Genomic DNA, 24,528 nt, shown 5'->3' on the forward strand with positions numbered 1-24,528 from the left:
TATGTGACTACTACCCTGATTTAAAAAATATATTCTATTTGCCTCTGTATTCCTTTCCTATTGCTGCATAACAAATTACCGCAAATTTAGCAGCTTAAAAAATTACAACTTTTAAAATTTTTATTATTTTTTAAAAAATTACAACAACAATTTAGTTCATGCTTCTATACATCAGAAGTCCAGGTGGGCTTGGGTGTGTTCCCTACCTAGAGTTTCACAGGCAGAAATTAAGGTGTTGGACAGGCTGGAGGCTCTGAAGAAGAATCTACTTCTCAGCTCTTTTAGGTTGTTAGCAGAATTCAGTTACTTGTGACCGAAAGACTGAAATCCCCAATTCTCGCTGGCTGTCAACCAAGAGTCAATCTCAACTACTACGGGGAGCCCACATCCTTGGCACATAGCCCCCTCCAGCAGCAGCACATCAAATCTTTCTCACTCTTCAAATATCTCTTTCTCTTCTGCTACCATCTGGAGAAAATTCTCTGCTTTTAAAGGGCTCTTGTGATTAGATTGGGTCCACCTGGATAATCTCATGTTGCCGTATAATGTGTCGCAGGTGCATTATCTCATCAAATTCACGGGTTCCACCCCACACTCAAAGGGGTAGGGATTACACAAGGGCAAGGGTCACTGGGGGTCATTCTTAGAATTCTGCCTAGCATACTCTCTTAGAGAAAAATAATGAAAACATTTTCTGCCCAATTCGAGAACAATTATTATTTGTTAATGCCCAACATTTCAAAGAGGATTTGAGGTGCCTAAGTGATTTATACCTGGGAAATTTTCAGAACCAGTGACTTACAGATTAACACAGTTCAGGTCTCTCAGCCTCAGGGAAGGGACAGAAAGCTGTTCTTAACAGGTAGACTTCTCTTTCTGAGGCCTCTGCTCTTTCTTTCTCTTTCCTTCTTCTCTTCTGCTAAAGCACTGAATGTACAAAGCAATTGCCAAGAGGACCACCGGTGTTCTCTCTGGCGTCATGATGAGAGGTAAATACTACGGCTACAGTTTAGGAACTAGATAATTGTATTATGTAGATTAGATGTTCTCGCTTTTTGGCCTCAAGATTCCTGTTATTTAGGATCCTAAAGACTTCTTGTTTTTGTGGCTTATTCCTATTGATCGTTACCATATCAGAAATTAAATCTGGAAAGTTTATTAAACACATAAACATGCAAGCCCACATTCTCTTAGCCTTTAGAGTGATGATGTCATCACATATCAGGTAGCCTCTAGAGTGGAAAAGTAAGGCTTATTATTAAATAAAGGAAATAAAGTCTTAGTATTATTATGAAAGTAGTTTGACCTCCTGGAGCTCTAAAAAGGTCCCAGGGACCCCTAGGATTTTCTGGATCACACTTTGAGGCCCACTGGTAGACGTAAATACCGTCAACCGCATTTCTTTAGATTAATCAACCCATATTTTGGTGCATTCACTTGTGCAGCCTTAAAAACAAATCTTTTCCTTTACTGGCAGGTTGCTGCATCCGGTAGACTCATTTTTGTGGCTGATGTATCTGCTTGCAAAAAAAAAAAAAAAAGTTACTTGCTATCACAGGAGGAAAATTGAGCTAGATGTGTGGTAACATATTAAAGCAAAACAGAGAGTCCAAATACTTGGTTCTGTTAACTTCCGAAAGAATCTGCTACTTTGCAAATACTACAGAGGGAAAAAATTGCTTTAAATGGTGCAGCTCGGTCTGCAGTGGAATGATTGGGACAGAGTCAGGCTGAGTCAGGCAGAAAGAGGCTTAGAGATGAGAGAAAGCACTGTGTATTCTTGTCATGCTTTGCCCTTGAAAACTATGCCAAGACCTCTTTTTTGTTTTTGTTTTGTTTTGTTTTTAATAAAGAGATCGATATTTCTTGATTGCTTTAGTGACTCCGGATTTGCCACTTTCCTTTTAAACACAGGCCATAGCTACAGTTATGTTCGCCTTCTTGGTGTCCTGCTTGAAAAAAGTAATGAGATAAAGCTAAAGCCCTTTCATTAGGACTCCACTGCACCCGTTCATTCTCTAAATGTTTTATCCACTTTCTTCTGTTGGTAAGCGCCCCGGGTGCTTAGATCCTGGGCTTCTAGTGTCTTTTTATTGGCAGATGAATGCAACTTAAGACACGAGAGCTGAGGGAGGAAAGGTCTGGCATTCCCCACCCAAGGTTAAATCTTGCCCGAGCCTTGGCAGCTCCGCCAGTCTCTCGTGAGTAGTCTGAATAAACTCCGGAGGGATGGTGACTAAGAGCGGGAGAGAGTGAGTATGTGGAACAGCGCATTCCTTTCGGCGGGGACTAGGCCCTCGGGGAGGAACACCGGGCCGACCCGAGCGTGCGCGCAAGGCGCTCCGCCTGACTGGCGCGCACCGCCGCAACAAACGCGGCTCCGCAACCGGAGTCCTCCATGTCTTCAGCCCAAGCCCTGCAGGTCGGCGGACGTCAGCGGCCTCGCGCTCAGCCCGCGCCCATTCGCATCCTCTGAGTCAGCGACCAATGGGAGAGAAGCCAAATTCTAGGCGTCCGCTGCGATTGGCTGCGCGCGCGGGGGCGGTGGCGGGGGGGCGGTCCTGGGGGGGGGTCTCGCATTCGGGCGGTAACACGCGAGGCGTCCGCAGCCGGGAAAACTGGAGGGCTGCGCGCGGAGGCGGCAGGTAGCCCTGCGCGACCTGGCTCCGCTGAGAGGGCGCCGCTCGCGATTCCACGTTTCCGCGCCGCCGCAGCGCTAGAGCCTCACTGAGGCGGGCGGAGGAGGAGAGGGAGAGGAGGGGGGCCGGGCCGGGTCCCCGCCCTCCGCACCCCGAATGGATGTGCCCGGCCCGGGGTCCCGGCGGGCGGCGGCGGCGGCGGCTGCCACCGTGCTCCGGCGCACAGCCCGCGTGCCCCGCGAATGCTGGTTCTTACCCACTGCGCTGCTGTGCGCCTACGGCTTCTTCGCCAGCCTCAGGCCGTCCGAGCCCTTCCTGACCCCCTACTTGCTGGGGCCCGACAAGAACCTGACGGAGAGGGAGGTAGGCGCGGAGGCGGCCCGGCGGCTGGCCCGGCGGAGAGCGGGCGCTGGGGAGGCGGTTCAGGAGAGGAGCGAGTGAAAAGGGCGCTCGAGCCTCCGGACGCTTTCTGGGCAGGGAGCTCTGCCTTTTCGCAGTCGGAAGGCGGCTCGGTGCTGGCGCTGCACTACTCTGTGCAGGTTTTCGGGCGTCTGTTGGCTGTATGGGGCAAGTCTAATGTGAAGGGCTCGGAACACGCGTCAGGAGCCCCGGCACGCGTGCGCTTCAGGCGGAGTGCCGGTGCTGCTGCTCTGCTCTGTGCTCGGATTGGCCCAGCAGTTCCGGCTGGGCGGCGGGAGGGGGCGCAGCGGGGTATTTGGAGAAAAAAGTGAAAACGGCAAGTCGTACTTTGGGCGTGGGAAAGGGTTAGTAAATGTTTGTTGACTGAAAGTAGGGGACCAGGTGCTAAGTAACCCCTGCTTTTTTTTTTTTTTAATTTTTTTATTCTTATGTTAATTCCCTTACATTACAACATTAGTTTTAGATGAAGTGTTCCATGATTCATTGTTTGTGCACAACACCCAGTGCTCCATGCAGAATGTGCCCTCCTCAATACCCACCACCAGGCTAACCCAGCCTCCCACCCCCCTCCCCTCTAGAACCCTGTTTGTTTTTCAGAGTCCATCGTCTCTCATGGTTCGTCTACCCCTCCGATTTCCACCGCTTCATTCTTCCCCTCCCACTACCTTCTTCTTCTTCTTCTTTTTTTTTTTTTCTTAACATATATTGCATTATTTGTTTCAGAGGTACAGATCTGAGATTCAACAGTCTTGCACAATTCACAGCGCTTACCAGAGCACATACCCTCCCCAGTGTCTATCACCCAGTCCCCCCATCCCTCCCACCCCACCCCCCACTCCAACAACACTCAGTTTCCTGCGATTAAGAATTCCTCATATCAGTGAGATCATATGATACATGTCTTTCTCTGTTTGACTTATTTCACTCAACATAATACCCTCCACTTCCATCCACGTCGTTGCAAATTAACCCCTGCTTTTTGAAAGAATCTTCCCTCTCCCCGCTGCTCCCTCTTTCTTCCCATACCTTACTTTGTTTACCTTCGACAGGTTGGATGTACTCAAATAAGGACAGAACAGAACAACAAACAAAAATCCATCATCTTAATTTGTTTTGATTATTAATTCGGTGAGGCTTTGTTCAAGGACTTGCTGTACCCCCTCATGCCCTACCTCCTGGGATAAAAGCAGATACTGAGATGGTATCACATAATTGGCACTTAATTATAGTTTTTCTTGCATGGTGAATTGTTGGTTCACAGATGTTAGTTTTGCTTCTCAGCTACAGGCGTGAAACCGGAGGTCTGGTATTCCTTTCTAGAACACTACAAAGGGTGAAAGCTGAGTGGGCGCTGAATAGGTGTTTTTTCATATGCCTACCTTTCCTCCCTTCCCTTCCCTCCCATTTAAACTTTACTCTTCTTCCTGTGGTTAGTAATCACCTCTTTGAGTAGCAACTCACTATCCCTGCGTAACAGGTCAGAGCAGGATATAATTACTCACAGTCCAGTTTGTTGGTGCTTTGCTGCTCCGTTTTCAAGGACACAGCAGGGAATTGAAAGTCAGTGTTGAATCCTAAATGGAGGGCTTCATTTGAATTTCTCATATTGTCTTACTCCAGCAAATATCATTGGCTTTTACCCAACTTTAGATCTTCTATTTCTCGGTCTTAAGGACCACCCCGCAAAGCACAGTCACCGTTACTCGTTACCTATTTGAATTTTAACACTGGTTACATTTTTTAACATTGTGAACAGAATGATTTTGCAAGAAGAAAATTATTGCAGTAAATATGAGAGAGTGATTCTGGAGACAGCCACTGACTCTGAAGTGCAGTCACTGAAGCAGAAATGATACTTCCTGAGCTGCTTACAATGAAAGTTTCATGTGAACTGCCATGTGATCTGCACAGTGTGTGCACCTTGCTTGAGAGAGGGGCACACGGGGGGAAACATGCTCCCAACATTGGTATTTGAAAGTTGATCTGTTTTGTCATATGCCCTGGGCAGAGGAGTTGTTATGTCATGTGTCATCATGTGCCCTGTCTAATCAGAGAGCTTTCTAGGGTGAGTGCAATACGTTCAGTGGCACTGGAGTAGAACAAGGGTGCTAGACCTGGTAAATATAAATATTTGCTGATTATGTAACAAACACATAGCACAATTTCTGTTATTGCAAATTGGAGGCAGGTGAGGGCAGAGTTTGAAAAGAAATCTGGTGGTCTAGAAAGGAGGTCATTTGTCTATGAGGACCTTAGACCTTGGCTGATACTGGTGGTTCGTGCACAGTATGGCTCTGTTCACCCTCTCCGGAACCATGGGTTTTTAAAATATCTAATAACTGAAATAAATAGAACAACTTGTTCTCCTTTCTGACCTAATGCTTGCTTTCACCAGTGGACAGTTAATAAAAAATATTAACATGATTTTTAGGCAAAGTGAATGTCAGGTCATGGTCAGTGATGTTTGTGTTGAGATTTGTATTTACTTATAAAACTTTAGAAGGACCAACTTAGATCGTCTTAAATGGAGCTATTGTTAACCAAGTCCAAAGGCAGAAGAAGGAAAAGAAGGACAGAATTTCCTCTATCTTTGCGTGCTCAAAGGATTTTGAGATTTCAGGAAAAATGTTTACCTGTTTCAGGTACCAGTTTCTAAGGTTTTGTTTTGTTTTGTTTAAGATTTTATTTACTTATTTGAGAGAGGGAGAGCACAAGCGGGTGGGGGGGTGGGAAGGGGCAGAGGTAGAGGGAGAAGCAGACTTCCCGCTGAGCAGCGAGCCCAATGTGGGGCTCGGTCCCAGGACCCTATCATGACCTGAGCCAAAGGCAGACGCTTAGCCAACTGAGCCACCTAGGCGTCCCCGGCACACACACTTTCTAAGTTTTAAAGAAGTTAAAAATGGGCTGTGTTCTAATAGATGAAGCCAAACTTTTAATAAAAGAGAGCTCTGTGTCTCCAGCAGTTTTTTATTCATCTTTTTTAGCATGTGATTTGACAGACATTCACTACCTTTCTTTGATGATAAAAAAAAAAAAAACTTTCTACCTATTCTGTCTGATATTCAGAGTCCTACAGAATTTGGTTCTTACCTTCCTTAACAGGCTTATCTCCTGCTACATCTTTCCTCTCCTTGCATCTTCCACATGCCCACATGCCATCCACATCAATCTTCTAGTCATAAATCCAGCATATCCGGTCTCTCCTCTACCAGTCTGTACTCAAAGTGTGGTCTCTGCTTGGAATAAGCTTCCTGTACCCATCTGTGCATATGTTTGTTAGCCTCTAACTTTCTTCTCCTTCAAGGTCCACCTCAAAGAAGTAACCCCATATTTCCTGTCTCTCTTATCAATAACGTACGAATATATATTGCTCATTAGGTTCAGAACTCCTGAAGAACTGAGGATTTGTTTTATTTTATTTTATTTTTTGTAATCCACACAGCTTAAAATATTGTGCAAATAAGAGTTTATTAACTAGTTGTTTAATTGAAACTGGATTCTAAAATAAAGTCTAAATCCGAATTAGAGCTTAAAATGAACATGTTTTCTCCTGACTTTCTGTATCTCAGAAAAAAGCACAAACAAGTTCTGATCCAAAGAATGGTGAAAGGCACCTTACGATAAAATCAATTCCCTTTGCTCACATGGCAGATTTTACCTCAGATAAGCAGGTATTGTCCAGGGTATGGACAATAAGAGTCTGTAATTTGTACATTTTTGCATGTGGGAAGTTTCCCTTCAGGATTAAAAGTATCTATTGAAGAAACATTTTTTTGGTGTAACAGTTTGTCCGTGGTAGCATTGAAAAAGAAAGGATCTTTTGGAGACCCAGTGGCTGAGCTCTGGAGAATGTGTGGTCTTAATCTTCGTGAATGCCCTATAAAAGCACCTTAATATAGGTTGAAAAAGCTGCTGCCGGCATTAGAAGTAGCCCCGGAACATAGTAGATGATCAGCAACAGTTTTCTGATTGAAGAAATGAGGCATTTTAGTGTGGTGGATTCAGAATATCAAGGTTCTGATCCTCCCTCTGCCAATGCTGGCTGTGATAACTTGGGGTAGCTTACTTAACCTTTCTGTAAGGTCAAGTTTCCTCAGTTTGTAAAACAGCGGTAATAAAAGCATCTACCTCTTAGGGTTATTGTTTGGATTAAATTAAGTAAGATAGGTGAGGCAATTAGCATAGTGTGTGGTGCTTCAGTAGACCTTTGCTATTATAATGCTGATAACACTGTGAGGGGGACATTCATCTTGGGCTGATCTCTCTCATAGGAGAAAAGTCAGGTTTCTCATGTAGAATGAGTTAAAGAGAACCCATCTCTTGCCCCTCAACCCGCCTTTAATTTTATTCCTACTTGGCATTGCAGGTTTGCCCAGGTTCCTTTTCCTCATCTTTGTTACCTTAATTGTGCTTTTGTGTTAGGAGTAGAATAAGACTCATAAGCACGTTAAGTTGATAATTAAAAGGAAGAGATTTCCATAACGAAAACCTAGCAGTTAATCATTTTGGGACAGCCGTTATTGAAGGGTATGGAACATGCGTAGGTACAGACAATATTGCTGGAGTGAAGAAGTCGAAGTCCTGAAGGGTGTGGTGGGAACAGGAGAACGTGGGGTGTGGAAGGAAGTGATGGAGAGTGTTTGTAAAGCAAAGGCATGGCAGCTAATGGTTTGTGTTGTTGTGTTGGGAAGACGTGAAGGTGAATAAACGTGTGGAGTTAGAGGAGGCAGTTTCACACTTAATTAGAGGAGACTGTCTATAAAACCAGAGGCAAAAAAAGAGTGGGGTGTCGTGAATGGAACACCACTGTGAAAAGTCACAGCTTTTATCTCAAAGTTAATCTGTCCCCTTTGGTTTTCTGCTGAGGTGTCGTAGGCTGTGGTGGTGCCAGCCAAGTGCACTTTGTTCCTCAGTCGCTAAAATTTACACACTTTTGAAATAACAGTCATTTCTACAGGTCACGATTATTCTTTTCATACCCATATTCAGGTGCAAGAAATTTCCTGATCGAGTGGAGATTGCTAAATGATTTATGCGAATACAAATTAGGCTAAAATTATGAAGGTGAGACTGTTAGACCATTACTTTTGATATCTGGCCAATCAAAAAAGGAATCAAGTCTGGAATATATTTCAGATTATGTTTTGCTTTTGTAGTTGTGCTCTGCACTAGCAAAAGATTTTACAATAACTGTTTACTTTATTGTTCCTCTAAACCCTGAACACAGTTAGCCCATTTTACATTTGGGTGAACTGAAGCATACATGAGAGTTAAAAAGAAAGTTGCCCTTGGCCTTAGATTGTCAGAGTCTAGGATTAGACGCTCCGTGGCCAATTATTTAGCCTGTTACCAAGACTGCCTTTCAGAAAGCACTTAAAAATCAGGGCCACTGATTTAGACTTTGAAATGATCATTTAAAAAACCAACTTATATACATCCCCAGGACCTTGCCAGACATGGTAGGTATAAAAGAGGAGAGGGTCTCCTATTGTGATTGATACTGGAACAATGGAGATGGCAGGTCAGTTGAATTACTTCATTCATATTGTCCCAGAGGGTCTGTTTCAGCTTCAGTCCTCAAGTCTTGACCTCTAAATACATACAATGAGGGAGTGATTTGCCTGTATCCTCTCATTTAATCCTTGCAACAAGCAACCCTGTGGTGTAGGGTTTATGCTTCTTTTATTGGTAATGGAGACGAAACCTAAAAGGAACTTGTCGATAATCACACATCGAATGTTGGGGGTGAAATCCCTGTGGGGTCTGTATGGCGGAGAGCTTATTTCAGAGATTATTTCTACTTTCTTCCAATTTTAAAAATCCATTAAAAACAAAAACTTCTATCCTTTTCATATTATAGACAAGCAAAAAGAAGGACATCAAAGTTGCCTATAATCCTATCATCCACAGATAATTATTCTGTCAAGACTAGGACAGAACTATCCTCTTTATCTGTTCCCCGCAAGCAATAAAACTTAAAATCAGAGAAACCTAATCAGACGGTAGGATCAAGGCTCCCTATTCTGTGGCTAGAAGGGAGAATCGATGATGATTCCCAAACACTTAAACCTGTTTCCAAAACAGTTATTGAGCCAAGTACCCTGCACACAGCTTGCTGGTTGCTAGGCTGTGCAGGTCAGCGTTGGACGGTGAGTCAGCCCTCAGGAGTCTGCCCTCTGAGGCAGTGGTCCTCAGCTCTGGCTTGGACAAAAGTCTCCTGGGAGATTGTTGGCTAGGCATCCGCATTTTTTAAAGCTCCGTGGGAGATGTGCAACCTCGGTTAGGAAGCAGTGCTGCATGGGACCTGGGGGGACGGGCACACACAAAGGTCAGGGGAGCTCCGAGGGTTGCTCCACGAACACTGTCAGCTCAGCAAAGTCTGCCAGGACGAGGACGGCTTCCAGCTAGGCCTTAATGAAGGGGGAGGATTTTCAGAAAAAGATGATGGGGTGAAAATGGGAAAGTATATGCCAAACAATTATCAGAATTGTTGTTGAGATCTCTTTGGTTGATAAGGATGATTTATTAGAGGTATTGGTAGGTTGTTTTATAAGAATAAATTGTTATGAATATTCCAGGTCTGTTGATACCACTAATGGGTTTTAAATTTCTTTTTCTTTTAGGTCTTAAATGAAATTTATCCAGTATGGACTTACTCTTACCTGGTGCTGCTGTTCCCTGTGTTCCTTGCCACAGACTACCTCCGTTATAAGCCTGTCGTTCTGCTGCAGGGACTCAGCCTTATTGTTACATGGTTCATGCTGCTCTACGCCCAAGGACTGCTGGCCATTCAGTTCTTAGAATTCTTCTATGGCATTGCCACAGCCACTGAAATTGCCTATTACTCCTATATCTACAGCGTGGTAGACCTCAACATGTACCAGAAAGTCACAAGTTACTGTCGGAGTGCCACCTTGGTGGGCTTTACTGTGGGCTCTGTCCTGGGGCAAATCCTCGTCTCCGTGGCAGGCTGGTCCCTGTTCAGTCTGAATGTCATCTCTCTTACCTGTGTTTCTGTGGCTTTTGCTGTGGCCTGGTTTCTGCCTATGCCACAGAAGAGCCTTTTCTTTCACCATGTTCCTTCCACTTGCCAGAGAATGAATGGCATCAAGGCACAAAATGGCGGCATTGTAACCAACACCTCAGCTTCTAACCACCTTCCTGGGTGGGAGGACATTGAGTCAAAAATCCCTCTAAATAAGGAGGAGCTGGTAAGTTTAGCCTTAAATGTCTTATGGTTGCTAGAGCAGTGGTGACAAAACAGGCAGAACACACCCCCTCTTTCTAGACCTTGTACTCATCTGTTCAGGTTTTTATCCGGAGTTGGTCCATTGGTTCATTCATTGATTAAAGGTAAGGCTGATTTATATAAGGGATGACAAATATATTTGGAGTGAATGATCTCCAGAGTCAGACTACACAACATTGTATTTCTTGTGACAGAGATGCCCAGTACTTGGTATATAAAGAAAGCACCCAGAAAATATTGCTAAATGAATAGATGAAATGATTCCAATAAATGATGAATATCTACTTCTAGTTTTCTGAATTGAAACCCGAAGTATTTAAGGTTAGAAACTTAACTTCCTCTTCTGTGCTGGAAGTGATATCTATATTTTCAATTGACACTTCCCCACAGTGGGATAGTAATGAATAATACAGAGGAAGATAATCACAAGAGGAAAATTTAAGATGATGATGGAATACATATTAAAAGTGTGACTATGAAATTGTCTCTTAGGTATGGCATTAGAATAATCCATCCAGGGCGCCTGGGTGGCTCAGTTGGTTGGGCGACTGCCTTCGGCTCAGGTCATGATCCTGGAGTCCCTGGATCGAGTCCCGCATCGGGCTCCCTGCTTGGCAGGGAGTCTGCTTCTCCCTCTCCCACTCCCCCTTTGTGTTCCCTCTCTCGCTGTGTCTTTCTCTGTCAAATAAATAAATAAAATCTTTAAAAAAAAAAAAAAAGAATAATCCATCCATATGTTCTGGCTAGCCAGGAAGATTAATTGCTTCCCCCAATCATTCACCTTTCTCTATAAAAGCTTTTTATCTTTCCAACAGGTTATAAGCTGTGAGGGGCAAGGTTCATTCCAACCATACTGAATTAGTCTTCGCTTTCATGGGGCATGTTTGGAAATAACCTGTTAACATTCTCACTCTGCTGGTGGGCTCTGTCAGTCATAAAACTGAGCTCTATAAGCCTGGTAGTCTGAATGAGAGTAGAGGACCCACATGAGTGGTTTTCGGCTCCCCACCTGGAGTTAACTCAAATTGTTTCTATGTGGCATCTAATTACTCTCTGACGCCTACCCCCGCTCTTCACTTGTGGGTTACTAGTTGAAACTTAGATTATCATCCCAAAGAGCTTGAGCCTAGGTGACTCTGGTCATGAAACTCACTTTGATTACTAGGGCACCTGTAGCAGCATCAATCAAATTCCCAGGATTAAGTAGGAATGCAATGCTGATTCCTTCATAGTTTGTTAAGTGATGTTGGCAAGTCAACAAAGGGTTGATGGAGGAGGGAAAGAGTTATAATCATTTGATCTTATATAGTAGAGAAAAAGAATAAGGACCCTTTTAAAATTCTGTTTCAAATGTGTTAAAATGACTACTAAAATTAATATGTATATACATATGCATAATATCTATATATATATTTTAAATATTAACATTGGCCATACTTCTAAAGATTTGTATAGACCAGTAAATATTAAACCATTTTGAACATGAGTAAAAAACATGGTAAGAAACACATCTTACATAGGAACAAGTTCCACTTGTAGGTGTGTATATATTTTCTATATAACTGAAGCAGAGGTTTTACAGCACAATACTTTATCAATAGTTTGATGAATTCATTTGGTAAAAACTTTGCAGTTTTATTTTAGTTTTAATTTTTTAACTTAAATTTAACATATCGTATATTATTTGTTTTATTCATTTCATTTTTTACAATGCAGATCACTGCCCACTACATTAATTTTATTATCTGTTAATGAGTTGTAACTGACCATTTAAAAACTCTGTCTTAGACCAGCTTGACATTTGCTGTTTATACATATGCAAAATGTCAGTACTTGACATGCTGAAGAATTATGAAATTTTAGAGTTTGAAGTGATTCTAACCACAGGCTGTAGGACTGTCAAAATATCTTAAAGTTACAAGGGACTTCAGATGCCATCAACCTCATTTTAGAGAGAAGGATTGGGAACAGGGATTAGTGGCTTGTGCCGAATTGCGCTGATAGACTCTGTAACATCATTAAAGAGCATATATGAGGTCCACTTTGATCTGTACTTTGGCTGCATAAAGCCTTTCACTGGGGCGACAACATGGTCAGAACCATCATGTTGGCTACAGTGTGGTAAAAGTTAGAAGCAAGTCAGTTCCATCATATCCTTGGCAGCTGTATAGGGCTAAAATAGTGCTGTTTCTCTTGACAAGCTTGAAGGAAGTCACAATATGGATATTGGGGATCGCCATGCCATATTAAGTTGACAAAGTCCATAACCGAACTGTAAATCATAATTGTGGTAAATATAGTAAAGAAGAGTAGGTAGGTGGGTGGGTAGTTTGATCTTGACTTTATGGAAAGGGAAAATGAAGTAGGAGTCAAAGTGACAGCCCCGTCCACAAGTTACCTTACAGTATTTGTGAGTTCTTTTCAGAATGAGCCTATTGCTGTGGGGCAGAGTATGTCGACATCCCAGCAAGGCCAGGTGTTCTCTTTCCTAAATAGGAAACGGGATTCCTTCTGTGCTTGGCCTATAATTGGACCTGGTTTATTTTCAATTGCTCATCCATTAGAAATGATAGAAATTAAGCCACTTCTTTAGCACAGGGCCTGACACACAATTAATACTTAATAAACAATAACTGTTAGCTATACTTTTATTTGTAGACTGATACCCTTTACGATGAGTAAGCATTCTTTGTGTATGTGTGTGTTTGAGTGTAGCAACATTAATGTTTCCACTTTGTACTTACTGTAATTTCTAGCAGCACACCATAGTGGATTTTGAAGATCAAACCAGCATTCTAGTACTTACCAACAGGGTGATCTTGGGCAAGTTACTTAATTCTTTGAGACTTTAGTTTCTTTCTCATTCTTCTGTCTACCTCACAGGGTTATTTCGAGTGTTAAATTTAGAGGCAATGTAAGGGTCTCAAGTGAGTATTTGTAGTAGGTAATCAATATATATTCATTTCTGTTATCATCTTTATCATTAGACATGAGTAATCAAGAACAGCTTTGTGCCTTCACTGCAGATAGTTATTGTGAGGCTGCAAATAATCTTTCACTTTGAATTGTTTCCCCTTGGTCTTCTGAACTTTATGAAAGGTGTCACTAGAATCCGGTACTAATTCTACCACTAATTCTTTAACTGAGGCTACTCTTAAACGTAGAATGTTAAACCAGATGATCACTAAACTTTCCTTAGCTCTAGAATACTGAGTTTTACAAGCTGATTGATCTGAAGGTACATTTTTCTTCAGATTGCCAGGCATGACACGAACACCTTGTCCTTTCCTGTCCAGTCACCCGTATAGTTAGGAACACATAATATCATAGAAGTGGTTTAATTGCAGTCACCTGCCCTTGACTTAAATCTTCAGTTTAGGCATTAAACCCTACTTATCTTATCCCTCACCCCCACATAGTTTCCTATGGTATGTAGAAGAAAATCCAGAACTCGCATTGTGGCCTTGAGACCCCCTACAATCTGGCCTTATTTCGCGGCTCTGCTCCACATGGACCTGGCTGAAACACATCAAACTTATTCCCACTTCGGAACTTCAGCCCGAAGATTCTCAGTCAGGACTGCCCTTCATTCAGATTTTCATGGCTGGTTCCATATTTCACTCAGGTATCAACATGAGCTTTTCAGAAAGCCTTTCGACACTCTCATTGTCCTTCCTTTTCTCTACCACGGTCCCTTGCCAGCCCATTACCTGCTTTCTTTTCTTCATAGTATCATTCCTACTGTAAACTCTCTCATGTGTGTGTTTATCGTCTATCTCCCTTACCAAAATGTCAGTTTAATGAGGGCAGGGACTTTTCTGCTGTATTCCCAGAATCTATCGCCAACCACGCAGTATGGGCACTCGTAAATATTCGTTGATTGTATCAATGGGTCATGATAGAGTACAAAGGAAATCAGCATTTAGTGAGCACTTGCTACATACTGAGTAACACCCATTTAGTTCTTCCAAAAGCCTGTTGAAATAAACATTAATTTCCATTTTATAGTAAAAAGCCTAAGATTTAGAAATTTTTTCCATCTGCGTGTAGGCAGGTATACTCCTGCTGTTCTTTATCATCATTATCGCCTCAGCTCCCATTTATTTTGACCTGGGTACTTGGATACTGTGCTAAGAATCTTAGATTCATTAGCTCGTTTAATCCTTATAAAAACTCTGTGATGTAGGTATCACTGTCCCCCTCGTACAGTTGAGGGAATGGAAGCTTACATCAGATAACTCACCCAAAGGCACATAGAAAGTAGCATGGTCAAAATTCAAACCCAGATCCAGTTGACTTCAGAAACCACTGTATTAGAGACTCCTGTTCCTTGGTGAAGAGAAATAATTCTTCCAAGGTTTTTTGTTGTTGTTTTTGTTGTTTTGTTTTGTTTATAGAGTCAGAACCCATTCTTAAAGTGAAATCTGAAGCTAGATGCCCATTGTGATAAATGAGTAGGAGTTGAGTTTAGGGATGGTGTGAGTAGGCATCTATGGAGCATTGCTTGGTTCTCATTCCACTGAGATTATCCTCGCATTTTAGGGAGAAAATGGCCTTTATTTACTTAATTTCAAGAGTCACTATAGATAAAATATATAGGTAATAAATATATCATCTTAATAGGAAAAAATCTGATTTTATAAAAAGATTTATACTTCATTTTTTAATTAAACAGTAAAAGAAAACTACATAAAAAGTCAGAATCATCTGATCTGCTAGCACCACAATAGTAGATTGTATTAATAAACTATTAATAGTTTAGTGACCTTCCTAAACATCTCTTTTCATATATACATAAGTATGTATTCATAAGTATACATTTTATAGTACATGAAATTATAGTCTACATGGAGTTTCATAACTGCATGGGGTTTTTTGCTCCATGGTATGTGATACTTATCTTCCTATGTCTTTTCATGTTAAAATAGCTTTCAGAATCTAAAGAAATGAAATGGTGACAGTAACTGGTGGGAGGTCTGTGTTGGGACAGTGGGCCCCCTTTCCCTCCAGGCTGGCCCCAAGCACAAAGCCAGAATTGTATAGAGACTCACATGAAGGACATAGTCTGCCTTTTCCTTGTCACAAACCATTCCCTCTGGATATCTCCAGTCACACCCCGGCCAATGGATGTGTCTGAGTTGGGATGAGGGGAGAGAGTGTGTAGCCATACATGGTTGTGCCCTTCCCTGTTATAGCTTAGTGCCCTTGAACTTCAGATAAGTGTACTCTCCCCAAAACAGTAGCCAAAGACAGGTCAACTCTTTTTTTTTTTTTGCAAGATTTTTATTTATTTATTTGACAGAGATAACAAGAGAGGGAACACAAGCAGGGGGAGTGGGACAGGGAGAAGCAGGCTTCCCGCAGAGCAGGGAGCCTGATGCGGGGCTCAATCCCAGGACCCCGGGATCATGACCTGAGCCGAAGGCAGATGCTTGACTGAGCCACCCAGGCGCCCCAGACAGGTCAACTCTTAACCGGTGGTTAATGCCCTACTTTCTAGTTTAGGAATGAGGGCTCGGTGAGATACCAGGCCAAGGCAAGAATGACTGATCTGGGAGCAGAGTAAGTGTACAACAGGCCGGAGCAGGAGAGAGAGTGTCCTAGAAGCATTTTATGTTTGGAAGAACTTCACTGTTGTTAAATTGCAAACCTGTCTCAATAGTACCAATTCTTCCCTGATCCATATTTTGTTTTGTCTTTTTTTCTTGAAACCAAATGTACATTGTTACCATCACTTAAGTCTCACTCTGTATGTTTTTACTGTGTTTCGGATAATGGAATATCAACAGCTCAGGAGATAATGATAGTCTCCTTTTCGTCATGAAAATGTTTGTTGTTTGTAGCAAGAGTTAGTATTGGGATTGTGTCCTTCAGAAGCACTTAATAAAAGAAGCAAACTTACGCTCGGAAATTTTTCTATCCTAGCTGTTGTTTTGGCTACAAACTAGTCCCCCTCTGTGCACAGCAGGGCTGAGAAATGCATGGTATTGTAACTTGGCCTTGCAAACACCCAACTATACCAACTATACCTACCTGTGTTCACATCTGGAGGTTCTCATGCCCTGCAAGACCTGGTGTTTGAGATAGACTTTGGGAGTCAGATAAGATTTGAATAGAATAGTGAAGAACATTCTAGGCAAAGGAAATAGAACAAAAGCATAGCAGAAGGTACTGTTAGAGGCCATTTTAGGGTTATTAATTGGCCTAATCTCAATGTTGCTGTGCCTCAGGGAATAGGGAGGCCTGAAAAGAGGGAAATAGAGGGAGAATGGCCAGTTGGTAGGGCAGACAGAACACACACATTTACTGATTAAGTTGGCCGTCTTATGTGGGTACTGTTCATGGCACCCCAAAACAATTACAGTAGTAACATCAGAGACCACTGATCACAGATCACTATAAAAAATACAATAATGAAAAAGTTTGAAATATTGTGAGAATTATCAAAATGTGACAGAAAGACAATGTGACAAACACCGTGGGAAACCTGGCTTGATAGACTTGCTCGACACAGAGTTGCCATAAACCTTCCATTAGTTAAAAACACATATTTGCAAAGTGCAGTAAAGGGAAGCACAATAAAATGGAGTATGCCTCCATGCCGTTTGTATGCATAAAAATAAATAAGCAGTTCACAAGGACAAAGAAAAATGTGTGTCAAATAGAACATGAAGTCTCTAACAGTTGTTTTCTGTGGTTGCCTTCCTAGTATTTGAGCTTTCTTCCCCTTTTCCTCTGTAGGAACCCAAGCCAGACCGTCTCCTTGTGCTGAAGGTCCTGTGGAATGACTTCTTGATGTGCTACTCCTCTCGCCCTCTGCTCTGCTGGTCTGTGTGGTGGGCCCTCTCCACCTGTGGCTATTTCCAGGTGGTGAACTACACACAGGGCCTGTGGGAGAAGGTGATGCCCTCTCGCAATGATGCTGTCTACAATGGTGGTGTGGAGGCCGTGTCCACCCTCCTGGGTAAGCAGGGTGGGGCGGTGGTTCTCCCTCTGGTGGTTTAGTCAACATTAATCAGATTTCCCCTCCCCTCCTAAATTTGAAGTGACCCCAAGGAATGGTTTCTTTATTTTGAGTTCTGATTTTGTAATTTAGGAAGAAATTTAGCAGCGCTCAAGTCGTGGATGAGCATGATTAACAAACTTGAATTCTTTATGTCCTTTAGGGAAGCCTTAATGTAAATGATTTTCAAAATTGTCTTCTTATTCAGGTTTCCATTATCTCTGTATTTATAAGGTGCTTTTGCCACTTGATGTGAAACTTTGAATGGCAATATACAGTAGTTTATAGCAATGGCTACTATATGTTGAGTGTTAATATGCAGTAAGTGCTATTCTAAGGACTTACGTGTATTAACTCAGTCCCCACAAAATGCCTGAGACACGTACAGTTGCTATCCGTATTTTACAGTTAAGGAAACACGGACGGATAGGTTGATAACCTGCCCAAGATCAGATAGATGGTAAGTAGTAAAGTCAGGATTTGAACTCAGAGCCTGTGTCCTTGACCATTGTATTCTATCGCCCCTTTCTAATTTGTTGACCTACTTCTTAAGATTTTTAGAAGAGATCCCATGATGTCTATAAACACTTAGAACTGTGTCTGGCACTTAGAAAGCACTCTGCACATTTTAGCTATCATTATCAGCCTCGTCATGTTACCAAAGAGCAGAGATGCCCTTTTGCCATGTTCTAAACAGCTCCTCAGTTAGGAGAGGGGGTGATCCCTCCAGCCACATTGTTGAGCTGGAAGCAGTGGCTGTTTTTGACTCCTGCCTTGCGCCAGCCTCAGTGGCTTTTCCTCAGCAGCATCCCTGGGTCTGTGTCCTCCTTTTCCATCTCATTATCAGTTGCTCTCATTCAGTCTCTCCTTGTCTCTCAGTGTGGCTCCATGTTATTTATTCCATCAAGTCCAAAATTCTCTACCTGACTTTCCAGGTACTCCCTAATCTTGAGCTACCCTATTTATAAGTTGCAGGGTTTTAAAAATTTAATAATCTAAGTTGAATTTTTAATTCATTAAAAGAGCACTTGTTTAGCAAAGTAACTGGATCGGTTTTCTCTGTCTTGTTTTGTAGGTGCTGTTGCCGTGTTTGCAGTGGGTTACATAAAAATATCCTGGTCGACGTGGGGGGAGATGACGCTGTCTCTGTTTTCCCTGCTGATTGCTGCCTCCGTGTATATCATGGATACTGTGTGTAACATCTGGGTGTGCTACACATCCTATGTGGTCTTCAGAATCATCTACATGTTGCTCATCACTATAGCAACGTATGTATTTTGAGTCAAAGAAGCATTCGGAAAAGTTGTGACAGGATAAACTTTTTTGGTTTCTTTACAAACCAATTGAAATTTCTAGTTAAAAGAGGCAAACAGGAGGAAGCGTTGTATTATATGTTTTTCTCCTGAGGAAGCACGTAGGTAAGGCTCATTTATTTCCTTGTTCGTATATTCCTATGCTGTTCGGAAGTTTGCATGAGCTTTACACCGCTTAGCAACAACATGCTTTTCACCTGGTTGGCAAGGGAAGTGACAATAGAAAGAAGGGGCTACTCTTCACAACTGAAGTAGAAATCTTAACCACCTTGGCAGTGATTCTTATCTATTCATTCTTTTGTGGATTGTTTTAAGTTTTCAGATAGCTGCTAACCTCAGCATGGAGCGCTATGCCCTGGTGTTTGGTGTGAACACCTTCAGTGCTCTGGCCCTGCAGACACTGCTCACCCTCATTGTGGTGGATTCCAGTGGCCTTGGCTTAGACATCACCACTCAGGTAAGATTTCTGTTTCGACACTCAAGATGTTATCACTCGATCAGGGTGACCGAGTGGATCTTCATGAAAGCAAATTCGAACAGTGTAGACAGATATAAAATAAAAAGTAGAAGTGTTCCCTCCTTCCTTTAGTCAACCGCCATCCTTAGTTCTTTTCTCCCTGGAGGATGTTGGGACCATCATCTTTTTGATGGGGACCTAGAACATTTCTGAGCTGAACATTACTAAACAGCCCAGTAGAGCCAAGAAGTAATGTTGGTTCCTTCCAGGCCGAGCTTTTCTGCTTCCTTGTCCAGTATTTCCTTCCATTTTTAATTCTGTGCGTGGAACACTGTATCCCGTGTTGGAGATGCTCTGCTCCATCTCACAGTACTGTATGTCTCCTCCCTTCTTTATCGAAAATACCACCCACCCAAATACCAGGGTAGTGACTTGCTGCTGCTGAATAGCATGGAGATTCTTAACAAGTGACCCCTCGAGGAGACAGCTGCACACTGTGACATTGTGGATACTTGTGTTCATTCAGGAAGCGTACAGTCGTATATGCTTCGTGCGTTGTGAGTTCGTAGGTGGGGCTTGCTCTGTACTCTGGCAAAATGGGCAATTGAATCAAAAAGTGCCTACCGCACCCCCATCCCAACCTAGATGACTCTCTCCATACTTAGATATTAGTTTTCTTACTATACAAAGGCCCAACATGGTAGCAGTAATTAACTTTGTTTTTACTAAAGAGATCTAACAGAAATGATAATCATAGTAGCTGATGGGCACCGAGTGCTTTCTGTGTGCCAGGTACTCTGTATAGCGTTTTGCAAGGTTGTTGTCAGGCTTAGACATCGAGAGAATGAGTCTGAGAGATGTTACGTAATGTAAAGTGTTGTTTAAGGTTGCATGGTCAGTAATGATGTGGCAAAGCTGGGATTTAAACCAGCTTCTAATTCTAAAGCCTAATCATCCCTCACTGGATTATACTGCCTCAAAAAGGTGGGCGGGGGGAGCAGAGGAGTGGGAGCTTATTACTTTCTGTATGATCCCCAATTACTACCAGCAGTGAACACCTTGAGAAGACCTCTCAAGGGTTAGGTGCTTAGATTTGGAACGGAGGGTAGGAGAGAAACTAAGTGCTTATCATCATCCTGCTATAGAAATAGTGGGTTTGAAAATTAATAATTCTCGAATTGTGTAGGCTCTGCTGAAACTCTTAACTGCCATAATTAATCAACAGGTTTCCTATAGGAAAATGTATCCAAATTTTGAAGAACCTGGCTCGAAGACTTACAGTGGCACCCATATGGCACTCATGAGCCAGCTGATAGTTATTTCATAAGTTCTTTTAAGAAGATGATGATCATGATGAAGATGCTGATAAACTATATAGTCACATTCAAATATTAGCCTAGAGAAGATCCGTATGAAGAGTAAAAGGAGGGCGCCTGGGTGGCTCAATTGGTTAAGCGACTGCCTTCGGCTCAGGTCATGATCCTGGAGTCCTGGGATCGAGTCCCGCATCAGGCTCCCTGCTGGGCAGGGAGTCTGCTTCTCCCTCTGACCCTCCTCCCTCTCATGCTCTCTGTCTCTCATTATCTCTGTCTCAAATAAATAAATAAAATCTTTAAAAAAAAAAAAAAAAAAAGAGTAAAAGGAAATCCCGTAATGGAATATAGTTGACTTTCTACTGCCCTCGTCTGGGGAAGAACAGAAGTTCTTTATCTTCAGAATTTGGCCTGCTAGTCACACTTAACCTACCAACTTGGGGGCAAGAGACCATGATTCATTTGTAACAATAACAGCAACAAAAATAAGAAAAAAAAACACAAAAAACCAGTAGTATTAGCAGCCTTAGCATTGTGTGTTAATAAACACTTATATACATGATCTCATCACTTCCAAGCAACCCTGTAAAGTAGGGAGTGTTGTGAGTTCCATTTTGTAAATGAAGTCGAGGCTCAGAGATGAAGTATCTCAGTGAGGGTCACACAGCTAGTAAGGGATGGAGTCAGGAGCCGCACTGAGGCGGTCAGGCTTTCGTCCCACCAGGCTGTGCTACCTCGTTTTATTGTCAGCACCTGGCAGGTTGTATAAGCATACAGTGTTTTGTGAAGGCTTCCTGAGAAACTGAATATACCTTTAATTATAGGATATGTTCACATATATAAAATAAAACATCTCATCTTCTAATTGATAATTCTCTACATTACTTCTTTCCCCATCCCCTTTAGTTCCTGATCTACGCTGGGTATTTTGCACTCATCGCTGTGGTTTTCCTGGCTAATGGTACAGTTACTATTATGAAGAAATGTAGAAAGCAAGAAGATGCAGAATTGAGTTCTCAAGTATCTACGTCATAATACACGGCTGATAAGCTGCTGCTTATAGCAAAAACTGCACAGCAACTGTGCCTGGATGTATTTAATGTTTTAATATGTAGACGTATATTTATGAATGTGCTTTTTAAGGCTTCAAAGCAGCCAACTGACTATACTCTGTGTTCCTAGAGTAACAATACTGTTTAGAGGAGCCAGAGGTGAAGTTTATCTCGTGGATTATTTGTGAAAGCTGTTTTAAGGATTACTTTGTTCTGCTTGAACTTGATTTTGAAAACCAAGTAATAAGAGCACTCAAGCACCACATGGCGTTTATACTTTTTTTTTTTCAAGATTTTATTTATTTATCAGAGAGAGAGACAGAGGCAGGCAGAGGGAGAAGCAGGCTTCTTGCTCAGCAAGGAGCCCAATGTGGGACTTGATCCCAGGACCCTGGGATCATGACCTGAGCCGAAGGCAGACGCTTAACCGACTGAGCCACCCAGGTGTCCCACATGGCGTTTATACTTGATAGCAAGTGAGTATGGTGTTTCATAGGTCAAGTTACTTCCCTGTATCTGATCAGCCAGGGGCTTGGCCTGGTGGGACCAGGGCTTCCCAGGGGCCATGGGATATTACAGGTCAGAAGAGAAATAGGTTCTAACAGCACCTGCCTCTGTTCAACTTAATTCTTATTTCTGTGTTCCTCATGTGCATTTGTGTTTCTATAGAAGAAAGTTGTTCTTATCACTGGCAATATTTGCTCTGGTTTGGTGTTCTGTTGTATTAGGAATGTGTGTCATTTCTAATTTTCAGTTATTTTTAAAAATTCATTGTATGAATGTTCTGTTTCCATCTTGACAATTTTGTATTTATGTAGATTATCTTTAGAAATATACTTCTGCTTTATTCATATGCTTCCCAGAGAAGCTCATTTAGTTAGAAAATAAGGCAAGTTTTGAGGCTTGCTAATAATCTAAATGAAGAGACCTAATCAGAACACTCAAGGTATGTTTTGCCTGTCTTTTAGTCTTCAGTATGAAGGACTTTTAATTCTATGATGAAAAGTTAATATATGAGCTAAAGATGCAACTAGCCCATATTGTATTCGTGTTTCCTTTTATTTCCAAAATAAAATGGAAGTCTTTTTTTTAATATCTTCATCCCTATTTATAGCTTATATATTATTTGTCCTTCTTATCCAAGATATAGATGTCATTAGGAGTTAGATTTGTTGGATTATTAGAAGGCCTTTTCACAAACTGAGCCTCTTTTTAATTATTTCAGTGGGACAGGAACTAGGATAGACTTGATTCCTGCGTTTCGTACGTTAAATCTGCCTTTGTAAGGGTGGATCATCTTGGAATATCTGCTTAAAATAATAATTGCTAGTGATTTCATTTCTAAGGTACTGGGAAAATGTTATTATGTAAGCATCGAATTCTGTAATTAGTCAACCAAGTGGCTGCTAGTGTATGTGAGACATGAAAACCATTTTAAAGCCGACTTTGTTACCTTATCTTGAAAAAAAATATCTAGGTTAACTTATTTAGAATAACACAGGTAAGTAGTGTGAATAATAATATCAAGATTCCAAAGTTGGCATATTCATTTAGTATAAGTGGGAACACTAGAAGTAAATGAAAGAGGATAAGTATAGGCCATTTTCCACTCACTTTCCTTTCTGATCAAGGCAAGAGCAGAACACTAAGGGAAGGAGAAGTGATGTCATAAAAGGACGGCCTCTAATTTTATATTGTGTCTTTTGTTTTGCTACGTAGGGGATTGTTTATTCAGAAACAGGTAGAAAAGTGGTGTTCGAGGGATTTTATTTTAATGTTTTTTAATAAAATGGACTGTGGTACAATCAAAATCTTCCTGTTACCAAAGCAATATTTCCCTGGAATTTAATTCAAAGTTCGTGATACACAACTGGAGCCTTTACTTATTTAAGACAATAATAAGTTCATATCCTGGTGTGTGGCCATATTTACAGAATGCTGAGCCCAGTTTGTAAGTTGTACTGTATACAGTTTTGCAAAGAAGTGAAAGTAATTTGTTGTACTTTTTATTCAATTCTGTATAGATTATAAAATTATTTTTATTAAATAAATATTTTACATTATATTTTTCCTTTTAATCACAATTTTAAATTTTTTTGCTTCAGTAGGAGCTTTGGGTTACATATTTAAACCTTTTAATAATTTCTCGTAGGACAAATTTCATATAAGTCTTCCTTCACCTGACCTTCCTGTTTAACCTTGTCATCCTGTGAATTCTTCTCATTGCTTTGTGATCCTTACCTTTGACTTTTCCCCTTTATTTCTGTCGTTTTCCCTGTTATTTTTAGCACTACACGGCACTGTTTATTTTTCTTGGTCTTCATCTTGGTACCTCTCATCTCTCTTTTTAAAGCATTCTTCCTTTTAGAAACCAAAAAAGACCCACATTCCCTTTAATGTTAACTGAATTTTACAAATAAAGGAAACTCAATCAAATCAAGGGCTCAAGGTACCATCTTGATTTGAAACTTCATAGCATCTTTGTTCTAGCCCAAAATATTCTAATATCCAAGGAGGCATCTTCTTGCCATCAGCTGAGAATCACTTGTTCATTATGTCCCAGAAACCAAATCACTCGTTTCTCACAGTATGCAAATGAGTACCTTCCCTTTAATATCCCATTCTAAAACCTGTTTCATTATCACCAAAGACTCATTTTTCATGCCAAAAATTCTTTTAAAGTTTTCTGTCCCTATAGTTATATCCCCTGTATCTTAATGCCTTTCAGATTGTAAGCCTTCTGAGCAGGGACCATGTCTTATTTTTGTCTTTTGTTGTAAAACACATCCTAGTGCCGTATGAATATTAAATTCCATAAAGGATATGTAACAGATTCAGTACCTTCCAGTATAAATAGCTAAATGTCATTACTTTTTTAAAAAATTATTTATTTATTTGACAGAGAGAGAGAGTGCCAACACAAGCAAGGTGAGCTGTAGGCAGAGGGAGAGGGAGAAGCAGGCTCCCTGCCTACCAGGGACCCAGTGCGAGCCCAAACCCAGGGTCCCTGGGATCATGACCTGAACTGAAGGCAGACCCCCAACTGACTGAGCCATGCAGGCACTCTGTCATTACTTTTTTT

General features: G+C 41.6%; 2 protein-coding genes across 4 annotated transcripts in view; both read left to right on the forward strand.

Annotated features, from left to right (window-relative positions):
* The first annotated feature begins 2,581 nt into the window (after positions 1 to 2,581).
* On the forward strand, positions 2,582 to 23,524 carry SLC19A2 (solute carrier family 19 member 2). 3 transcript variants are annotated; one of them, XM_064594361.1, is made up of 7 exons: positions 2,973 to 3,002; positions 8,049 to 8,123; positions 9,683 to 10,270; positions 17,050 to 17,272; positions 18,387 to 18,579; positions 18,940 to 19,081; positions 21,301 to 23,524. In XM_064594361.1, exons 2-7 carry the CDS (start codon positions 8,118 to 8,120, stop codon positions 21,427 to 21,429), a joined length of 1,281 nt encoding a protein of 426 aa, XP_064450431.1. In that variant the 5' UTR covers positions 2,973 to 3,002; positions 8,049 to 8,117; the 3' UTR covers positions 21,430 to 23,524. The 3 variants fall into 3 exon arrangements, with proteins under 3 accessions (XP_045733461.1, XP_064450430.1, XP_064450431.1); XM_045877505.3 differs by lacking the exon at positions 8,049 to 8,123 and having other exon boundaries at positions 2,582 to 3,002; XM_064594360.1 differs by lacking the exons at positions 8,049 to 8,123; positions 21,301 to 23,524 and adding an exon at positions 20,307 to 21,294 and having other exon boundaries at positions 2,582 to 3,002.
* The window catches only part of CCDC181 (coiled-coil domain containing 181), a 75,429-nt gene continuing 69,846 nt past the window's right edge, over positions 18,946 to 24,528 (forward strand). Inside the window, exon 1 of the mRNA XM_064594355.1 lies at positions 18,946 to 19,081. The gene's annotated coding sequence lies outside the window, so the exon portion shown is untranslated. The remainder of the gene's footprint in view (positions 19,082 to 24,528) is intronic.

This window comes from Mirounga angustirostris, unplaced genomic scaffold (assembly GCF_029215605.1).
Source record: "Mirounga angustirostris isolate CCGP_5_RB_7025 unplaced genomic scaffold, mMirAng1.0.hap1 SCAF_6, whole genome shotgun sequence".
NCBI classification, from domain to species: domain Eukaryota; kingdom Metazoa; phylum Chordata; class Mammalia; order Carnivora; family Phocidae; genus Mirounga; species Mirounga angustirostris.

What these genes read in the sequence shown, in the direction of transcription:
- SLC19A2 (XM_045877505.3), top strand. Translation starts at nt 2,796, where the DNA reads ATGGATGTGCCCGGCCCGGGGTCCCGGCGGGCGGCGGCGGCGGCGGCT. An exon ending in CTCTAAATAAGGAGGAGCTG is followed by an intron (nt 10,271 to 17,049) that starts GTAAGTTTAGCC and finishes TTTCCTCTGTAG; the next exon opens with GAACCCAAGCCAGACCGTCT. An exon ending in GCTTAGACATCACCACTCAG is followed by an intron (nt 19,082 to 21,300) that starts GTAAGATTTCTG and finishes CATCCCCTTTAG; the next exon opens with TTCCTGATCTACGCTGGGTA.